The 22633-nt window shown below is 41.4% G+C and overlaps 1 protein-coding gene across 3 annotated transcripts in view; it reads left to right on the top strand.

Annotated features, from left to right (window-relative positions):
• LOC111263314 (uncharacterized) overlaps window positions 1-22633 on the top strand; it is a 44563-nt gene that overhangs the window by 8797 nt on the left and 13133 nt on the right. For all 3 annotated transcript variants that reach the window (XM_022838276.2, XM_022838277.2, XM_086969543.1), the window contains one exon: window positions 11567-11787. In XM_022838276.2, the coding sequence (XP_022694011.1) occupies window positions 11567-11787 (221 nt within the window). The remainder of the gene's footprint in view (window positions 1-11566; window positions 11788-22633) is intronic.

Below are 22633 nucleotides of genomic sequence, written 5' to 3'. Positions count from 1 at the left end.
AGTAACAGTTATTTTCTTCCGTGCTTTAAGAGCGGACGATATATAACACAAAATGATATTTTGGTAACATTAGAGAGGTAGTGAAACCGAGGCATAGGGTCGAAAAAAGTCACATCACTGACTCTGCTGTAATGACGATTCAAAGATACCTATTTTGTGTATTGAACGAAACCTTGAGGAACTACGTGTACCTCGTACCGGCTCACTTACCTCGTTTCGTGAGGGCAGGAACTTACCGTCTGATGAAATCTCTAATGGCGGCACGGACGTAAAAATCTAAACATTTAGCTAACTGTGTATTACATATAAGTACTTCAACTTAGTTCAGTTATTAACCATGTTTATAAATATAAAATTTGAAAAGCACTCACTTTTAATAAATAATACATCTAAACGAATTTGTCGCTAAAAGACGTACGCAACAGGTGTTTCTCTTATCTAACCCGTTCGCTTTGGAAGTCATCGTGCTCAGAAGTAGTTTGGGTGTTTTCTGTGGTAGTCAGATGGATCAGAGGTCCAGAGTTTAATATCTGTTCAGTTTCTGCCGCCATTAAAAGCAAGTTAACCAAAGGCTGAAGATGAAGAGACTGTGCTGTAAGGGCCGACCGCAAATCACGTAGGCGGCTCCACCAAGGCAAATTAGGAGCAAACAGGTGTCGAAACTGGTTTCGGTGCCTACTAGGTATTCATTGCTTGGCAAAACTGCTAGCCTTTTTCAGATCTGGTGATATTCTACGCCTCTGTTGGGTTCATCAAAGTAATGCTGTTGGAAATTACACGCCTAAAAAGAATACTATTAAGCATTAATATAATATTGTACGGCAATACAGTTTCTCAGTGCTGTTACGGCGAGACGGACGGTCACCAATTATCGAAAGCGATAATGGGAGGAAAACGTTGAAGTGCCGAAGAGTAAACCCCTTTTGGCAAAGCTCTTTTATGACAGATATTGAGGTACTGGGCGAGATTTATTAGACATGGCGACCCCAGACTAGCAAGCCTTAGCCTAGAAGCAACGCAGTCAATAAAAAAAATAGGTTATTTTATTAGCTCTTATAACTAACAGGTTGGAAATCGAGAAGTTTACTTCTGAGCTTTCAAGATATGACAGCATAAAAAAAAACTCAGTTGAAACCTACAATAGGAAAGGGGTCAAACAACTTATTCGTTTAGCAAGATAATTTCTAATTCAATAAATCTCTTACTATTACACCATGTAAGATTACCATCGATCCCCTGTTATATGCTAATGTAACATAACGGGTAAAGCAGGTACCATTTGTGCAGCCCTATTCTATACAAATGAAACAAATCGCACGCACAAGGCTATCGACCTAGAGTAAGATTGAGTATGTAGAACAATATACAAAAAAAAACTCCTGTAATAGCGTCGTTCACATGGCGAAATACCAGTTAGCCAAAAGTAAAAACATAACAGAGCATCAAATTCCAAGTTTTTCCAGCTATACTGACGAGGTCAATAGTTAACAGAGAGCCGGGACCGGTGTGTTAGCAGGATGTAGTAGGCGAAAAAGGCAGAAGAAGCACTTTGCCATAAGAAGTACAGGCAGAGTCGTTTAATTGACCCTGTAGAACTTCATAGGCGAGATACGGGATGAACGGACAAAAATGAAAGTAATGATGGATCCGATAACAGACAGAGCTAAAACAAGCCAGTTCAGAGGTGAGACTAAGTGACCTTACATCTAAAAGGAGGAAAGCAAAATTATCAACGCATTAGCTCTTGCAGGTTGACGTTGCAGTTACGAACAACTGGAATCACTGCGATGCGTAGATATAGACCTGTTGGAGACGCGTATGGCGATGTCCGTAAGTACCCAATAGACCCATGGGAAATATAAGCGTCGAAGGTGGCAGGCTTGAAAGTGATCGGCCGTTAGTTTCTGTAGTAGTGGTCATAAAAGAAGTAGAAGCAGGCCATGACTGACTCAGATGGTGCTAGACGTAAAGAGCCAGCACGCTGGTCATTGCACGATTCTAACAAAACTAGATAGGAGGGAAAGACGGCTGACTAAACGGAGATAAACACAAAAGTAGAATATAGTGAACTTGTTGTGCAGAGAGAGAGGTGCTAAGAAAGACTGACGGAAGAGACTGAACTGAGACGAGAAAGTCAAAAGATAAAAAAAACTAACGGCAGAAATATAATAGGCGGATCGGCCCGTCGATCAGTGGATCGGTATGAAGCCAGGGTCCATTGAAAAGATCAAAGAACATCAAAAACGAAACCGTCGAGGCGAGGTAGACAATAATAACAGTGCTAGACAGACAGCAGAGGTACAAGGTCTGTCCAGGCAGCTCCTTATCAGAGCAATTCTGTTTAACCAAAGCTAAATCCAGACTGGTAGAAAATAAGGTGATAAAAAAAAATAGTGTATATTCTAATGAGTAAACCTCGAGAGCAAGAGAAGTTGGAGTCAACACCGAAAAGAGACGCTGAGTTAACGCTAGCCCTAGTAGAACCTAGTAAAAAGTAGGTGCTGGTAAATTTAATGAAACCGAAGCGCAATAAGTGAAATCGGTTGAGGAAGATAAATAAATCAGCAAAAAAAAAAAATAGCTGTGCCGTTTCAATAAGAAATTTTGGCTGCATAGTGGCGAGATAATTGGCACTGATCGTGCGGCGCCGTGGCTAAAGTGCGAACTGTGCACGTCTTTAACGTGCAGTTCTCGTAAATACCAGTTCGGCCTGTATAAATTGTCAGTTGTCGGGCGATACTTGAAACTAAAGTGAAAAAAGACATGCAAATTTCGCATTGCAAAAAAGCCAAAAAATTGGAAAAATAACAGTAAATGATCCGTAGTTGTAACCTGCTCTCCCTCTCCTAAAATATATTTAAGGAAATGCTATACTGTGACGCGAATGCAAGAGATATTATGCCGACTACGGACGATAATGCTACGCTTACACAAGCGCAAAAAAGTGCTTCGTTTAAATTTGATGACAGTGGCTTTGCTAGTGCCAACAGAAAACAAGCATGATCACCAGTTGACCCCCCAATAGTTAGCAATGATGAGTCCGTAGGTGGTTAGCTAGCAATGCTCACGACCTCCAGCCGAATGGATGCGTTAGAGGCACCTAAACTGTGAGAACATCCGACACCTGATTTTATTTTTAAATCTTGCTGAAGATCGTCTTTGTTACGAACTAAAGAAGAGGCGTACTCCGTTGCCGGTTTGCTCAGCAACGCTCGTCATTAAGTGGCAGATCGGGAAAATTAAAGGAGTACATGAAATTCTTCAACGTATCGACTCAGCTATATCGATTACATTGTGGCTGTATATAAACGCATATATAAGTTACTTGATATAAATAGTAAATTTTCTAATTAAGCCACGCCGATTCTTTGTGATAATTGTTGTGCGGGTGAATTTGCAACAGGTACCTTCCTGCGAACTTACCAGATTCTAGTCAATGCATGGTATGCACGTCAATATCGACAATGATTCTCGATTAGGCATCGTATATAGCTTTTTAATTTACTTTAGTAAGCCCAAAGTTAAGTAAACCCACATTGGTTCGTTGCTAGCGGTCGGGCTTGATAATGAGCAAAAAGTATAGACATCGGCATAGCAAATGGTCATCTTGTACGCGATATGTATCACTGCTGCTGCAGAATTTTTATATACGCAAAAATGAATACATAAATACGTAAAAATAGGCTCGCTACACTGATAATTTAACGTGTAATGTTTTTTTTCTTAAGTTAAGGCAAAGTTCGTGGAATGGCCTTTGTATATTGCTACATGCTAGATTTATTATCTAAACACCTTTGTTAAATGATCTGATAAACTCAGGTGAATATATCTCTGGCTTAACACGATATTTTCAATAGATATATAACTAACTTCTGTATGCGTGGGTCGTATCATGGAGCTGCATTAACAAGAACATAAACGTTTCCTTATTACTATATAATTAAGATGGATCAATGGATGATAGTTGTGCCCGTACAAATGGATCGAGCGAAACACAAAGAAAAATAGCTAGAAGCAATAGCTCTATGCGGGCTTTTGAGCCTGATTTAATGAACTTCATAACCCGTACAGCGAACTATCATGTACGTACGTATTCATATAAATATGTCTAGTTACAATAAAGTTAACTGCCAATTCATTTTTACGTTAGGTACAATACGTAGACTGATTCAGACATCCATCTCATCAGAAGTGACGAATCAAGTCCTCGTATATTAGGCTACTATTTGTTTTGAGCAGAATAACTGTACCGCAACCTATTTCCTCACGCGAAGTCATATTGGACTTGTTAATTGAAGGGAGCGTGAATGCGGTAAGACGAGAAACTGTCAAATGTTTGCTAGGTTATTTTGATGCACCAAGCATTCCGCGTCCGGGTCGAGAAGAACCGATTTACTTTGCCAAGTTGTCTCATCAATCAGCCTTTACCAGGAAGGTAGGAAATAGGCCACTACTCTATAGGGCAAATATTTCTTATTGTATAGCCATATATAATTTTTTTTCAAATCAAAGGAAACCAAAATCAATATCATCCGGCTTCCATTAAAGCCAATAATTAAATTTCTCTGTACTTCAGAAGAACATGCAATGATAGTCTGACCTTAAAGTGTAACAGCTAACTAAAGGTTTCACCAGCTTTAAGCCGCTTATTGTACACTACGGTCATACCATACATATATGTACATATATAGAAAGTGCGGAGGGGCCATTTAAATGTTTGTGACACTGATACAGCCAAAGGTCACTGTTGAAGTACGCTCGATTAATTACTAATCGATAAAATCGATTAGTAATACTTAAGTGTCGTGATGTTTTATTAATCACACCTAAGGGTTCGAAAATGCTATTTATACTTTTATATGTATATATAGGACTCGTATTGACTATAACATCATATATATCCGTGATGCGTAGTCGCATGTAACAGCTGGGAACCGGACCTTATCGGAGACATCATACTACGATACATAAGGAAAGAACATACAATGCATATCTAACTAACCTGACATACAAAGCGAGACACACCAAAATGGAAATAACATCACAGTATCTTGACTATAATCATACTTTACTTAGTGGAAAAATCTTATTAGCCTTTTCTGTTTGGCAAAGGGCCGAAGAGGACAAGATACGTGGACAACATTATGACTTTTCTCTATGGGAACTGCATTGCTAAGGTGACGGTCCTCCATTCTATTTTAAAAGAGATCAGCTAAAATTTATGAACTAACGTCCATCATCACATATTAGAACTTGCTGTCTTTTTCTGGCCGCCAGAAAAGTACTAGGGCCTGCGATGTCACGACGATGATTTGACAAAGAGGTAGCTCTCCTCTAACTAAAACAACGAATGCTTGAATAAAACGTGAAGGTCACTCGATTTCCTTGCCTAGTCACCATACTTTCTGCTATTCATTTTGCTGAAGCCTGCCTCGGCCCATTATTCAACAAAGACTCATAAGCTAACCCAGTTTAAGATCTTCGCGTATCCGTGTATTTTCGAAACCAATCTGCTTGTCGCGATCCACACAAATAACGTTACCGTTTGTCGCTAACGTAAAAGTCGACAGCCGTCACATTCGGGTAGTGGCTGTTTTCGTTATAGACATACCGCATCCTAGGCCTGACTATGACACCACCAGCTGGCTGTCGTCTTGGACAGAATAAGCGAAATAATAGAATCCCAAAAAGCACAGCGGTGTAGAGATGCTGGAGGTGGTTCCATTACATTTTGTCATCTTACGTATTCTTGAAGCTTTCCTTTGCCACTATTCTAGCACTTTTGCTATTATGCTCATATGAAAATAAAGTACTCAAGAGCAACAACAATGGTCAAATGAACGAACTAATATACCATAGGGACCAATGGCAATGAGTGGCTCCGTCTGCTCTCTTTGGTCCTTTCGCTGTCTTTTACTTAGTCATTCTTTTTCGTTCGGCTTATTATAATAATTTGTCTTTAGCATAACGTCAACCTTGCATGGTCCTATAGTGGGCTGGCAAGCTGACAACCCGGTGAGTTACCTGACTGTAAGGTGAAACCCAAATCGGACCGAGGAGGGAGTATAGGGTCCATCTATCTTGGCGTCAAGCTTTTCCAGACGAGAATAATCGCTTGGTTTATAACAGTTCTCCCTTCGCGGTGTTTCGAGTATCTCCTGAAGAAATAGGGTGGTGGCAACAGCAGAACAGGTAGTCCAACACGTAGTAGCAGTACTTGCAGAATAGAAGTATAAACAACAGCCGAACGGGACCGAAATAAAGCTAGCCGAGGGGTTGCATTAGTCGTAATACTAGTAAGAATGACCCGGGCCTTGTGAGTATCCTCCTTCTGCTGTCGCGGGCATCCGCCGGACATCACTGGTTCGTCGTCTGCCGACGTCTTTTATGAGTGCATATGAGTACGTTGGTACTGGTACGTAAATTAGTAAGCATCGCGAGTTAACATCGCAAAACGCAGACGATGTGTAGAAGGTACGGGAGGAGGATGGGCAATCAAACAGCCAGAAGGGTGTGTTGGAAAACGGGTGAAGTAAAAGCAATGAAAAAATAGGGGAGCGAACAGTGAGCAATGCCCCTGCGAATGACTTTTCTGTTGCATGCACTAGTAACAGGAGACGATAATGTCATTAGTTCGTCAACGCTCACTCGTCCGCCCGTACGCGCACGCTGTCCTTGAGAAATAATCTCATAATGATGAAATGGTTTGACAGAATTTACAGAGGGAGAGGAAGGAGCGACGATAAAGCAAACGAAGGCCGCTAAAGATGAGCTCTAGCGTATTGTAGATATAACGCGCCTTCAGAGGGCAAACAAGCGAATTGGTAAATGGCACATCAGTTAGCGACTTTGGCAACTTTTTAGCTTGCTTTACGTTCTTTGACGGAAAACCAGAACGTCGGTCTGTGCAAGACGAGTCTAATCAAAATCTGATCATATTAATTACCTAATTAATTTGCTAAATATGTTGCGGTTACGATATTATTATTGCTAAGCAAGTGTTATCGTACGGTGCGTTCAATGCGTGGTCTGTCGGTGGCTCGGAAGGTCTGAGTAAACGAACTATTGAAATACATAAAATCATGCAATCAACGGGTATTCCTGACGGGATCAATTAAATCGACATACAGTATGTACCGTTAGCATAACGAACATGCGGTATATTAAAATATTGTTTATACATGGTCTGGCCTTTATTTTAAGGATAGTATCATGGTATATATTATGAAGCTTCGGCCTGTTCCGTTGCCCGAAATGGGGCATTTGATTCCTATTTCGAGTGCGTACCTTATTTTGGGCATGCGGAGTTGTTCAGGTCGAACGTAAATACACACGGTATGCTTCGGTCCGAAAAACGGATCAGCAAAAAGAACCCGAATAACTCTTCTTCAATTAACAATTGTTTTTGAGGAAGTTCGTATCAATGAAACGCAACACTTACCGGAAATCCGATACAAATGAAACAGCTGCAGCGCTTACCTGTATCGTTTGGGACATGCCTGAGGCCGCGGCGGCGGCATACAGACCCAGCAGCCGATTCAGAAATGAACAAGTAAACTTCCAGAACAAAAAGGAGAAACGTTGATATCCCGTATCTGAGTTTAATGTATTTAGAACGTGACCTTGTATTATATCTGTGTCTATGATTTATTCAACTGCTATCAAAGCTGTACATTACTGCTTTTTTAGTCTAGTTTAATTACTAATATCGCGAAAACATTTATAACGAACGAAAGGAGTCCTGTTTTAATTAATGTAAAACTTGTTAGCAGGTCAGTTACATTGAATACAGTTGTTGTATAATAAGAATTCGGTTAAGTTCGCCTGCCCTGCATATATGGCAAGTTTCATCTTTCCAAACAGAAGTACCTTTTCGTGGTAATTTGTCAGCTTACGATGGAACAACAAATCGAGTGTTGCAGTGCTGTCTGAACAGAAGGAGTTATGACCATCCGGTGCTCGGATCTGATTGCCGGAGGTTGTTCTTGAAAGACCAGCTTACATAAGCGCCTTACACAGGCTTATGTAAGAACGGGCGCTCGTAGGCTGACATTATTTAATGCCGTGAGTGGCAGAATGGGTATATCTCAATCAGGCTATTTTTACACTGAGGTGCAAGATTGAGCTGGTTTTTTTTTAACTAAATTTGGCTTTCATCGAAGCCTTGCGCTGATTGGCATATCACACAGCGGAAAGGATGTGGTACCGCGGAAAATTTAAGAATACCATAGTGACACACAATCAATATAGTACCCAGGTCTCAGCTTAACTACATTACAAGTTTTCGTATATATTATCTAAGCGCGCAACTACTAAACTGCTCAGTTTTCATCTCCAACGTTGCTGGAAAGGCTGTATTCCATTGACAGTTTTAACCTAGGATATAAGGCTTCTGTTATCTTTTATTCATTGCGCACTACTGCACATGCATGTAGCATGCCTTAGGTCACGCGGTCGCAGCTGTCCGTCCTGCTACAAACTGCTATCTTTCCGTGAAAATAGAAGATTCAGTATCTTCGGGCAGACTGTGGTTTAGAAGAAACATGCGGATATATCTATCCTACGCTTAGATTTCTAAACAGTGTGCGGTGAAACGTAGACGTTATACTATATAGGCGAGCTACCTGTATGCAGCCTATAACATTGCTGTACGCGGCCATGCTACATAGCTTAGCTATCGTCACAATATTATTTCTTATTCGTTCAGCTGAGCTTGCCGTAGGTGACCGAAGTCCAAATAAGTCCGAAAGGCGTCTGACTACCATATAATAGTAAGAAGATGGCAAATAACCGCGCATATCCGATCGGGCTGTGCTCAGGCTCCAAAAAAACGGGCCAAAAAAATTAGCCCCTCTACGTCGGCCTTCCAGCGAACGATTTGGCTATTAGCCCTTCGGATCTAAATCCAGTAAAAAAGTGGCCGACCAGCAGGGAAGGAATGTGAACGCGACAGGTAAAAGAAAAAAGGCGAAAGCCATCAATGAATCGAACTTTGATTGAGCCAGCATCTCACTGTGACAAAACAGAATTAAGTTACTTTTACTATTATTGGAAGTTACGAACGATTTATATTGATTTAAAATGCGATTTCGTACGTTATAACTATAACTACCACATGTGTAAGCTGGGATAGATTATTCGTTGGTGTTTGATGAAAATCAGAAATCGTCTAGGTTTCCTGTCAATTTTTCTTCAGCTTTCTATGGAGTAGCTGGACCTCTATGCTGGTGTATAAAAGGGACACTCAATCTTATTAACATATAGAGTCAATTGTAATAGCGGCTTGTTGAGACGTATCTTATCATTTCGACTTTTTTTTTTTGCATTAAAGCGCTTATTCCTTGATTTTTTTTGCCCAATCGTCTGTTGCCGAGACTATTGAAATCTGTTGGATCTACTCTATAGCTCAGCCCACTTCAATTGCATATGAGCCTTTTTAAAAAAAAACTTAACTACAATAATACCTCGCAATAATAACTATTTGAACAAATGAAATGATATGGCCACCAAGTTGCTAACCGTCGCTGTCGGGCTCAAATCGTACTGAAAGACATGTTCGCGAACACAACGGCGGAATCAGGCGTCCAATACTTTCAACTATCTACGAAATTCTGTAGCCAAATACTTGACCTCTAGTTCAAATCTGAGCTTCTCAGGTACGCTTACCGGAACAGTATTGCGTATGGCTATCATAGCAAGCTAAATGCGGCAAACAAAACTATAGCAGGATCTATTTAGTCCTTAATTGGGAATGCAGGTGTATAATACTGTGTGACTCACACTCGTAGGTCAAACATGATCTAGTCGATGCATTCGAGGGTGTGCCTGCTTAAAGCTCGCATCAGGCCACCTCTGAAGGAGATTCTTTGGCTATATATCGTTTCCGACACAATATGGCGAACATTTAGAACAACAAATATCCGGCCATGGGAAATAAACAAAAGCGCAATCAAAATACGAAAAAGTTTACCCAACCGAAGTACTATAATCTAACAAGAAGTTCAGTCTCAGGTACAAGAACCACTTCGTTTTTCCCATTATTATCTTCTAATCCATAACGTTGACTCCAAAGAAAAATGAATAATCCTATGCAAACTACTGCGCCACCTCCTCCGCTCTTTTCAGCCATTTTAGGTCAACTGTGACGGAGCATGCTTGTATGTTATTACTGGTCGCTGACTTCTAACTACTAGCGCATATTAGTCCACTAACACGTGTACTCATCTGGCCTACAGGGTTTCCTAGTCTTGTTGCCCTCTTTGACACTACGCGTACAGTGGCAATGTTTATCGCATTTGCCTCCGCTGCGTGTGGCGATTCCACACGGAGGCCAGGGCTCCTTCTTGCCTCGTGCATTACCGGAGTTGGCTTATACTGGCCTTGACTGTGTCCGTGGTTGCTGCTGCACACTCGATGCCCCTCAATAAGTACCGTAAATGCCATAGTGGCTTGCGGACAACGATTAGGTGTTCCTGAGACTGCTAGGTCGGCGGGTGCTGTGCCAACGTCACCAGCCACATCTCGCGGAGCGCCGTATCGCCCCTCCCATTGGGAAAAAGAACCAAAGTTCTTGGTCGTCCGTCGTGCCATTACTCATGCAGACTGTGTAACTATGAAGCGTCAGTAACTCACTGGCTCGCGGAAAGACCAACGTTTGTACCCCATACCCCATACGAACCGGCTTCCGACTGCTCGACGCACGCATTATAAGCTGTGAAATGATATTGCCGGCGATGTGGCTTCTTGCAACGCGTAATATTTCTCTTGTCCTGTCTATCCTACTCAATTGGGTAGAAAGGAGAACCGCTTCTGTGACTAATGAGTGGCACTATTACATATAATAAACATAGTAATGATTACTTGTGATTTATCCTTATGGCTCCATTTGATCCATTGTTTTTCCGTAAATATATCCCTATGGTGGGCTGACGCTATGATTAAACAAACACTGTTAACTTCATTATATAATATGCGACGTGCGAACAGAGACGATTTGTGGCATCTTTGTGCCGTCGCTGATTCACCTGGATTCGACCGACAAAGTCATGAATTCTGGAACCTAAGATACGTTCCATTTGTTAATGGTTTCTGCCTTTCGTTTTTGCTATGCCTGAATTTAATTAGTTCGCAATTATGGCTCAAAGATATTTAGTAGCTAAGGTAAGCAAAGCAAAAGTACATGAGAAAATATTGTGTGAGCACCAAATAGGTTTATTGATGGTCATACGGTCCGTTTCATAAAATGTTCGGATCGACATTTGGCTGCATAAGCCTTTGACGGAAACAACAATCAGAACAACAAAGTGCTGCTCTATAGGGAAGCAAGTAATAATATATATTGTTTTTCTCTTTGCTTCCTATCAGGTGCAGAAGCTAGTTTTTTAGACTAAATTCCTTCTTGGGAACGTACCTTCTGCTTAATTAGTTCACCGAACGAAACAATTACGAACCAAGTTCCGAGCTACAAGCCTCTTTATGTTTACGCAGTCATAAAGTAATCCTCCACTCTGTACTTCGAATCAGTACGGTAACCGTATTTTTTTTCTATTTGTTGGATCTTTTACAGCGCATTGTGAAGCTGATCGCTTGAAAGTGACGCTACTAGTTCCATCAGTGGCGCTGGGCCGGTCAGCACTTCTCAATTGCTCGTTTGAACCTGTTAACGCTCGCCAGGAACCAGAAACGATATCGCGGGTACGTTGGTTCCATGACAGTGAAGAAGTCTTCCGATTTAATCGACTTGCAAATGAAAAGCTCGTCTTTGACCGACCCGGAGTTTTCGTAGATGTATGTATCCGTCTTGTCAAAAATAGGTACACAAAAAATTTAGAAAAGTTTATTTTTATTTTTAGCATAAATTAATTCAGATCTGAGGTTTTTCGAAGAACGAAAGGTCCATCTATGGTTCATAATGAATGCTGATGATGGAACACAAGAAGGTGGCTATCTACACTAACAGGGAACACTTCAAATGTTGCGCAAAAGCATATATCGCAACGATGCCCAACAAGGCAGAGAGGATGCATTGATCATATATGGATATACTGAGTGTTTGATACATAGGTGGATCGGTCAGAATATGGGCATGGCCAACGTGTTCACAAAAGCATCCAGACGAGACCGTGCAGGATATAAATACTCAACGAACCTTGACATTTATTCGATTAACACGAATGCTGTAGGGGAAAAGGTGGAGCAACGACTGCCTTAATGAACTCCACTCAGTCATGATTATTCAAAGCATATACTGGCGGACTAAATAAATGATCGTAAAATGAATAGAGGAAAACTTGTTAGAGTGTTCCGGGCCAAAGCAGCTAATGGCGGCAAATACGCTTGACGATGGCGCACGTATATGTGGGCAATGGAAATGAAAAGAGCACAGATACCAAATCCTAGTTTGTTTGCCTGACACACGCCACATAATCTTCAATAGAGCTCGCGAGGTTTTCATTGAACAACTAAGATAAAATGGATTGCTTGGCATCCTACTCCTAGTACGAATGTTCGCACAACAAGGTCTAGGCAAACAGCTTTGAAATACTGACCTATACATTGATTTAAAACGCTGGATGTCCGCAGATCAACCATAAGTCTAAATGGCTTTTGCAGAAGTTTGCGTATCTGGTAATTACAGTATCAGTAAGTTCGTGTGTCACGTTTGAATTTGGAATACGACTTGATTGTAGCTACCGGAATGATAACAGCAAACGTCGGAGCAAAACTATCTTAGTCGGCAGAGGGAATTAGTAGCGTCACAGATGAACTTTCGTCGTTTTCAGCAGAAATTTAATGAATGAAGTTTCTAGGAAAGGCCTCTAATCGGCAACTCTTAACCGTCGCAAGTTAGGGGCATAATAATGCCCAATCAGAAAAAAGAAGTGCATAGATTCGTAGCATTCGATAAGAAGGCTAAAATTTAAAACTGGGACTAGCATTATTTTTATATTATAATAATATAACAATAAAGCGAGCCGTGACAGTCGTATTGGCACGTGCCAAATTAGGAGGACGGCTATACTGTGTTCAAGAAATTAGTGCATTAATTAGTACTGACAGCTTTCCTAGGTTGATTGTGACAAGCAGGGGGCCTGATTGCCAGGGTAGCGTCGCCTGATTTTGGCGGTATGTTGATAAAGCCAGCGGTACTCGTCTCAACTTACTCTTCCACTAGATGGGACCATATGGCTGACGCAATCTAACTAGTACAGTTGTCGAAGAAAACAAGGTTACTTGAACTTGATCGGCATTAGTTACCTAGAGTTTTCTCGAAGGTACATATATATTTGCAACGTACACAGTGCCATACAGCGGGGAGTTAAGCCGTTCTCGTTATAGTGCTGATAGGGTCATTATCTTTGACGAGCATTAACCAATTAAACATGTATTTGCAAAGAACATTAGATAACTATTTCGATACTCGCAACCCATACATTCTTCTGTCACATAAAAGAGGAGCTATGGGCTGGATTCCGAGATGTTCAGTAAACCATAATATCGTAATACTTCTATAGTTGAAAAAAATATTACCGGAAATCCGTTTCAGTCTAATAGAAATTAGAATTATTACGCGTTTTCGACTTTCGACCTTGTTGTAATTTGCCTAATGTATTGGCAAGACGGAAGCCCTACGTTGTAATGTCAACTGAAGTTAGACGGATGATTGGTTTCGCCAAAAGACGATACCTGTTGATAGAGTTTGTCTGTGCCAGAGCGCCACGGCTATCTTAGTCGTCGCCTGGAAATGAGGCGGATAACATAGTTACACTGTATAATACCAGTGGCTTTCTAAGCGTTGGCTTTGGCTGAATTTAAAGTTACTAAGTATTATTGTAGAATTACTACGCACGTGTATATTATTTTCCATATCTTCCTATCTAGATAACCTCTCTTAAATTTATGGTGATATAGGGGAGGTCGACGTTTGGGGGGTTCGCGTCATTAGTTTCGGTAGAATGCAGCACAGACCATCTAGAGCACGTGGTCTTTACTTGAAACTACTCTATAAACGCGTTAAACCTTACGCGAAGATAAATTTTCTACTGCGACCTAGTGAATATAAACAATGGTAATGTATTAAAGTATCGCAACAGAGGGTTTGGCGGAGCCTTGTAAGTAAATGATAAGCTTATCATATGTTAACAATTCTCCACACAAGACCACATGATAGGGTAGCTTTGCGATAAATGATTTTGCTTTTTGAGTTGATTGATCTTATGCGACATAAGGCAGCTACGATGTGAAGGTCTTTAGCTGGTTTTCCTTATAAAGCGTAACGAAAAAGTAGATGTTCTACTTAGCACGATAGTTTCAGAACCTTTATGGCAGTCGTGAAATGGAGCACTTGGGTGATGGGGCTCGCCAATTACTATAGATTTTCAGGATATATCCAAACTTCGTATTCTATATTCTCAAATCTAACATTAAAAAATTGCTACACGGACTTGGAGCAACACCTCTGGTCCTCTTCGACCAGATTACGTAAATGCCTGTCTAAACACTCTATGGCACGAATTGGATAGACCCAAATAGGTAGTTCAGATTTTGCTTTCTGTACTGCCGTTGAGCATCTATTTTAGCCACCCCAAGTTCTGAATCTGGACCTTTTCTAGGCGAACATGTTGCCATTGCACCATCACGGGGAGTTAGAAACGGTCAATTTGCGATGAACCACATAATAATAATAATAGGTACAACTAAACACTGCATCCTCCATTAAATAGCGCGCATAAATTATCAAATACCGGCCTGTGCTTAGATTTAAAAGTAAGAATTGGTTGGCTCAGCTGTCAACGTAAGCAGATGAACGTACTTTCTTTCCCTTTACGCAGAAATTAACAACGGCCGTTCTGAAGCTACTCAAAGGCTCTGCTCTGACTAATAGCCGGAACAATGTGGAACGTCTAAGGAATTCTGATACGAAACTTCCTCGTCGCCGGTGACAGTAGAGATGGATTTTTAGAATTGATCACTAAAGCTTAGCTAGGCATTGGCTGTACGATAGTGTGAGAAGCATAACCCAGACTTGGTAAGCAAAATTCAATTCTTTTGTTCGTTGATAATTTGACCATTTCCACAACCTATCACGTCGTTACGGTTTAGCGGCTGGCTCGCCTGACAGCATAGACCGCGCTTAGAAATCGGGGATCAACATGCTCCTATGGGATCCCAGTAATTTTCGTCTCGCTAACTCTATTACTTAACCCACCACAAAGAAGTAGTGTTTTTCTATACGGCGTATAGGCATGCTATAAGAACAGCAGGGCCTTGTACACTCGACGTTTTCTTTGGCCTATAACGTGTAAATGGAGCGTCTGACACAATCTTAGTCTGATAGAAAGTACCTTAAATTTTCGCCTGCAATTTACCTGCCACAGATGCGGTAATGTTAACAAATATACAGCTTAGTGAAGGCTGTGCTCACGTACCGATAGAAAAGGTTTACATGCTGGAGAGCAGAGACAAATGGAGTATGCTCTGATAATAGGATCCGTGTATCGACGAACGACTGATCCTCAAGTAAACACGCTCAACGGACCCGTTTGTTGAAGTAGGATCACTTCGGCAGTTTCAAGTTGAAGCCGTCGCAAAAATATATCTTTGCTATGGAGATCACCAGACATGTCCATATGTTTGTTGCAAGGCGCTGAGAAAACAGCGATATGAAATCCTGCGAAGAGAAGTGTAACGCTTTTTGCAGGTCCTTGCCGGCTTTTATCCATACATTATAGGCTTTATCAATTTTCGGATAATCCAGATTATCTTAAGAAAACTGTTTTTAGTAAATACTCAAATCCCGTTTATTATAGTAGGCCATTGTTATAAATCACTTCTCGAGTTTCTCTCACGTTTTGGGCCTTTTTTAACTGTTATATGATTGGTTTACTTATTCGTTATAAGTCGGCAGATGCAAAGGGCCTGGTACACACCGTTCATTCGAATCTAGCCTAATTTCGACTTACAACGTTTTTGCGCCCTCTTCACCAAAATTAGAATCCTAAAAACCATTTTACTTGCATATAAAGACTTTAAGAATTGGCCTAAAATCCGCTCCTTCACCAGCACTCGTTCCGCTATCTCTTACGCATCGAAATGAGACTGCCGCTATTCCTGCTTGTATATTGCTACCGAGTGCTTCCGGGGTGATTTTCAGTACCTTGCAATGTCAACATTTGCGTGCACAGACTTTCCATTAACGCGTCGCTCAACAGACCTCGATTGAAGGCATTTTCTGTCTTCTTTCAATATATCTTGTCGTTCTGAATGTTCGACTTTTACGTTTGTAATCACTAACGTACTTTCTCGTTCAGGTACCCCATTGGCATGCTTCTTGGACGCCTATCTGAACATGTCACATTTGAACACTTTAAACTTAATGGACACCCTTCACTTTCGATGTCTTCGTTTCTCAGTAATAGAACTTAGGTACCATCCTACTTTTTTCACAGCGACCGCAAACACAGGTTCGAACGATCGAGTACGGTGAAATCGAGCCCTTTAAGACTGAAAGCAAGCACTATGTGTCAGCTATCGAAAGCCACCTAGTTTAGCTTAAAGGAGAAACGACTCGTAATAAATCTGCCCTCGGACACTTCGACTTAGCGTACATGAAAGCCACGAACAGTGGTAAAAGAAACAACACGAGGAAATAATACTTGCAATATTACTAATCATAATTAACAATAATCATAAAAAAAAACAATAATGGTTCTTCTGAGGGGTCATAACTGGCAATTCTTGATTTAATTCCTGCTTTAAGTCCATCCTGTACTCACTTTTTCTCTAGCGTTTGTGCTTTGTCAAGATTCTACTGTAGGATGCTATGACATTTTACGCTTCGGGATCAGCTTATATAGTTGTTCTAAGAAATGTATGCAAATGTAGGCAAACACAGTCCGAATCAACAAGTTGCAGCCTGCTTATTCATTGCAGCTTGAGATAGGCTTCTCGCGTTCTGTATATCGGCCTTGGCCCGGTACGCACTTAGTAGAAGTAGTCTTTTGTGCCTGGATTCTGCAGTCTTCACTGAAAATGGTAGTGCGGCAGCGCCCACTATATACTTTAGATCTTGCGGTGAAACGCTATATGCCTACATTGCCAAATGCAGCGAGTTATAATTTACGGAACCTACGTCGGTGCCAAAGTCGACTTAGAACGGCACGTGGTCAATCGGGTTTTTAGTATAGATCTGTAATCACCCGTAATTACCCAACGATATGCTATATATCTTCCAGGCAAATATCGTTCTGCTATACCCAGATTTAATCGTCCACAGTATTCTGTCATATTCAAATTTCGTGCATGTAACAAATTCGATGCTTCTCGATACGTGTTGTCTTGACATCCCCTACAACTAAAATTTCCACTGGGAAAAAATACACTTTATCCTTTCGTCCCTACAGATAGCGGGTTACTATTTCAGGTATCTAGCTTTATATCACCGTTTGCCGCCAACCGTCGAATATGTTCCAGTCATTCCAAAGAAGCAACGATTTTAATTTTGTATTTGCCCTATATTTTTAATCAGGTATTATTTTATCGTTCTATCTGAGGCCAAACTAACTTTTGCTGAACAAAGCGAACATTCATTATAATTGTCGCTATACGAACGCCATCAATTTATTGAGCGAGTCTTCTGTCGACTGTCATTGACAGAAGATTCGCTTTTATTTGTTTTAATAATAATGCTGCATAATTAGCAGCATCGGAGCGCGTCCTTTCGGTTCATCTGGCGCTCCGTTCTTCTTCGTCGAACCCATATACCTATGTATATACACAAAAGCAAAGGTGTAATTTTGACACATAGCTCTATTTTGTAATACACATTAATGCTTCACTTTGAGAAGGACAGTAACTTGAAAAACAAATAAATCACAGTGTGCGTTTTCTGCTAGATATATTTGAGAGCTTTATTTGATTATGTGCGATGAATAGCGTACGTTACTGGGGCTCCGTTTCCCAGCCAGCTTACTTCATATCTCTCTATCTCACTTAATTACTTTGGTGAGCTCGGTATTTTTGCATGATTCTGTACCGGTGGGACACAACATGAATATCCACCTCAAAAGCGGGCGTCCATTATATCATTTTTTCTATTGACATTATTCATGCGCTAATAAGACCAGTTTGAATATAATAATTCAATGGCTACAGCTTCAATCTTCCTGCCTATGCCGTCCCGAGTACCTAGTCAGTATGAGTCGTTTTCAGTCACGGCCTTGGGTAGATTTTCGACTGTTCAAGCGCTCTTGGCCCAAGACAATTTCGAAGGCTCTGCTGATCTTGATCGTCTCCACTGCACTTGTATCTTATCAGCGTCTTGTCAGTGCTGTCAGGGGAGAGCGCTAACGGGCGCACCATGATCTCATCGTTCTCATTACTACCTCGATATCGCTGCTAACGGCCGTCAAGGCCATTTGCTATCCTTGAGTGGGCTTTTTAAAATGATTTCCGCTTGGTCTTGGAACGGGCAGCATAGCAAATTGTTCTGACAAATTATACGTTCTACAGGTTTTATCTGTTTGTCTCATTCGATCCATGTTCTTGCCGTTGCGCCCCCTGTTGTCGGAGCTGGCAAAAATTACTCGATAGACGCGTCCAAACGCCGATCGAACGCTGCTAGAAACATATCGCAAGGTTTTTAGCAGGGCCGATCCGAATCTCAGATTCGTATGGGACGCTTAGAAGAGCCACATCCAATTTCGTTAGATGTGGCTATTGAAAATAGACAAAGAAAACTATTGGTGTCCATATTCGTGCATTCTAATATATGCAGGTTTTGTACACCGTTTGACACAACACATCTGTTTGCTACATGATTAGGTATCCGGAGGACACGTAATTCATCTAAAACAGCTTAAGGACCGACTGTGTCACGTCTTGATTTTCGTGTACCCCAGTGCACGAAACTGCTATTATGTCTTTGCTAGCCATCTTCGCTGTCCATACGCGTAACTAACAATGCATGCGAAGTCTTCTAATGGGCCCTTGCTGGAGGAGCATTCGTCATATGCCCAAGCCGTATAGCGGTGCAGACATAGAGCTTCGCATCTTACAAGCACGCTTGTATTGTGTGACTCTGCATTTCTTTGCTCAAATCGCGGCCGTATATCACGAAAAAATCCACGGAAGCCATTGAACTCATTCGATTTGAAGCTCTAAAACTCGTGTCGCTTAAACTGTGAACTTGTTCGTTCGTAATTTATAGCGAAATGCTTAAACCCTTATTGCACGTACGTGCAAAGACAAACGTAGCCTAAAAATATTTCATCGTCAGCTAATCAGCCAGTATCATCACTTCAAGTAGGCTGAACGGAGCGCATTAGGCACAGCTTCAAGGAGGACAGATCATAACATCGACTTTATGCGGGTTTAGCACCGAATCATAGTTATTCGTAGAAACGTTTGTTGCTTCGGTAAGAGAAGCCGGCCTCTGCTGGAGCTAAGCGACATTTACGACGCTAACAAGGATGCAGAGTAATTGTGTAAAACAGATTTATATTAAGCTGTCATTTGTTGAGTTGAGGGACTTGCCACGTGCATCATGCTCGTGGGCGATAATCAAAAGGGCACCTCGAGCTTCTCTTGGTTTCTATTAGTAAATATGTCACCCTCTACGCTATAACATACGGCTATAATTAACTTGAAGACATAGATTAAGTGGTTATCAATAATATTAAGTTACCGTTTCACTATGCGCTCGTGCTTGCTGGCCTATGGCGACGTTAGAACTTTTCCTTCAGTAATGGAAGCCACCTGCTGGCACTCAGCGTTCAGTATTACTGCGACGGTAAAATCGACCATCCGATTAGCGTGGCAAAACCGCGGACGTATTCTATGCTAATGCGGTTCCGTTTATTACTCAGCGCGTTTCTAGTTTTCCACAAAGTAAAATTCGGTAAATTGACGTTTTCAGCAATTGCCCGATTGGCTAGGGGTGATCTCCTCTACCGCCACCCCTTTTCCCCCGAGGATTTAAAAATGCTTTATGTTGTACTAAAGCTTGCGGATATGTGCTAGTTAATAATTCTCACTGATTCAATCGACTAATTTATTTATCCCACTGGAAGACAGATAACACCTAGCTGCGTCCATCTCAACTACACAACATGCACAATTTTATACGTCATTAACTTCACTCCCGCTCCTGTACTGTCCGCAACTTACGGCCGTATTTAAATCTATCGACTGTCGTCCGAAATGTTACGGTCCTGCGCAAAGAAGGCCTCTATACGTTCCCCGTTTTGTTATTTCGTGAATGTGCCTTCGCACGAGCTGACCAACATAAATAATAGATCTTTTGGAAACACATCACATTCAACGTGACAGCGGCTTGTCAAAATATACACATTGCAGCGATGGCAAATGATTACAGGCTGGCTAGGTCGCATATCCGACAATAGGCACTTATCCTGTATCAAGTGAGAAAACACAGTAGCCAGTGAGAAGCAGTGCTTGTCCTGCAACTGTCTTTCTATATTTTTCAGGACGCTACCGCCGGCTTGGTGACTACGCTGCGCTCGGCCGCATTCATAGCTCTGTGTGTGTGTGTTAAGTGTCCCTCGAAGTAAGTCCGAAGTGAGCTGGCAATTGAAAAGAGTCCGTTGTATAACTGGTCTAAAGCCTCCTGACTGTAGATCAGGCAATACTGGCATCAATAATGCAAAAGACGATAGACTAAGCATTTATTCTGGCTACGGACAAACCTGCTTGATGAGTTACTGTGAGATCTTTACAGCAAGCGCTTGCTCTTGCGGGTAGCTAGTTGGCCGTTAGAGCGGAATTTTGCAATTTCACAAAACACAGCAGTAACTTACTACACGTCACCGTTAGTTGGAAAATAGTCTGCAGTCATCGAATTGTCTGAACGGTCCGCCAACGTCCTGGGGAGCTTTGCTGCGGCCAAATTTGGGAAGATGCTTTGTCTAAATATAAGGATAAATCTTTCTCCAGCTAGTGATCTGTATATCTGTGTTGGATAATTCACAATACGCTTTTGTTTATCCCAAGCAATCGAATACCAGTTAGTCCAAAAAATTGCCCCACTGTCACTTTCGCCACATCCGTAGTTGGCTTCAGTTCTTGAAGTTTGGTTGCCTTTGTAAGATTTCGATTGGGGTGTAATTTGCTCCTGTGACGTTTTGTGCCCTAATATTGTCGAAGACGCCCCCAGCTTTACGTAAATGTATCTAGAAAAGTAAAATAGAAATGAGCAAGCGTCGCAGTGTAAACGCGCCAATAACCTTAATGGATTGACTCGAATGGGTCGCTGGTGCAACCGCAAAGGTTAATGAAGGTCAATTACCTTGGCTAACTAATAACGCGAACACATACAGCTAGCTACCTTGGCCATATCGCTAAACAACGGAAAGCTATCTAGACCTTCCGCACATACGAAAAAGGAATACATCGAAAATTTACTGATCTATGTTGCGTATATATCACTACGTTAGTTCCGTACATGTGTCCATGTTTCGGAACCACCTTATTGTAAACCGTCGCCAAGTGTGGCGCACAAATGTAGCATGACTGTGGCCAATCGTGGTCAGAGTTTAACCTAACCTAGGTAGGCGAAAGGTTACAAGGCGGAAACCTATAACGAAAAAGTTGTTCATATCCGAAGGTGAGAATTTGAGAATGGACGCCAGAAGCAATATTCGTCTACGACATATTTTGTTGTGTGCAGCTTAAATAATCATACATTTAGAAAAAATGGCATACTGCTAAACTTTTAAAGCGCTGTAAGATTCATCGATTGTTAGGGCAAGAGGTAGAGAGGTTGCGTGTTCCATGATAGTTATCAGGTTTGCCAAAATGATCCATTTCAAGTGTATCTTTGCAAATCAGCAGAACAGCTGTTCGCTATTGCTTGCTTCTACAAAGAACGAAGTACCTCTGCAATGAACTCCACAAAGTAAAGGCTATAAAAGTGAGATCCGACTTAACCTTAATCAGCTCTTCCTTGTTATTCTAAACAATTTCCTAACGGTGGTCTTTGAACGCAAGTAGCACCGAACATTTTCAACGAACGGGAAAAAATTAATATCAAGTATGTGTCAAATTGTTGTGGTAAGCTATCAAGTCAAGAGGGTAGATCAGCAGAAAGACCGACGGTTCAATGCTGTAGCTATTAGCAACTACGGACCGAAACTGAAAGCAGGCTTCTGAAAAGCCTTGAGCCCAGTATAAAATCTCTGATGAAACATCGATCCACACCCACACTTTTTAAGCGTCCGTAGCGTCGCAAGTTTCCCAGGGACAAAAGGAACAAGGTGACAGTTTTCTAGGACCGTTTCTAATAACTCGCGCTTATCTTCAAACTAGAATTACTATCAAATAAAGGTCAGTGGACGAAGCAGTGTACCGTATTTTCTGTTGTTTATAATATAACTCAATTTTGCTCGTTGCTTTTTTCTGTCGTGTCATATTCCCATAGAAAAACCTTGAAGAGTCAACGATTGAGTCGTGTTTGAGAACGAAAACGTCTCCAACCATGGAGTAGCGGCCTATCCTTTTAAGCCTTAGCTTTCAAAGCAGTTTAGACCTGCTTGACTAAAAGCTTCTGGCGCTGGTTATCTTCGACAGCAGTCGAAATGGTAGATCGTTGTTCGATTGATGGCAATTTCATTCTTAC

This window comes from Varroa jacobsoni, unplaced genomic scaffold (genome assembly GCF_002532875.2).
Source record: "Varroa jacobsoni isolate VJ856 unplaced genomic scaffold, vjacob_1.0 scaffold_755, whole genome shotgun sequence".
NCBI lineage: Eukaryota > Metazoa > Arthropoda > Arachnida > Mesostigmata > Varroidae > Varroa > Varroa jacobsoni.
The sequence above is the reverse complement of the archived record's forward strand: the minus strand, read 5'-3'. Positions and strand labels throughout refer to the sequence as shown.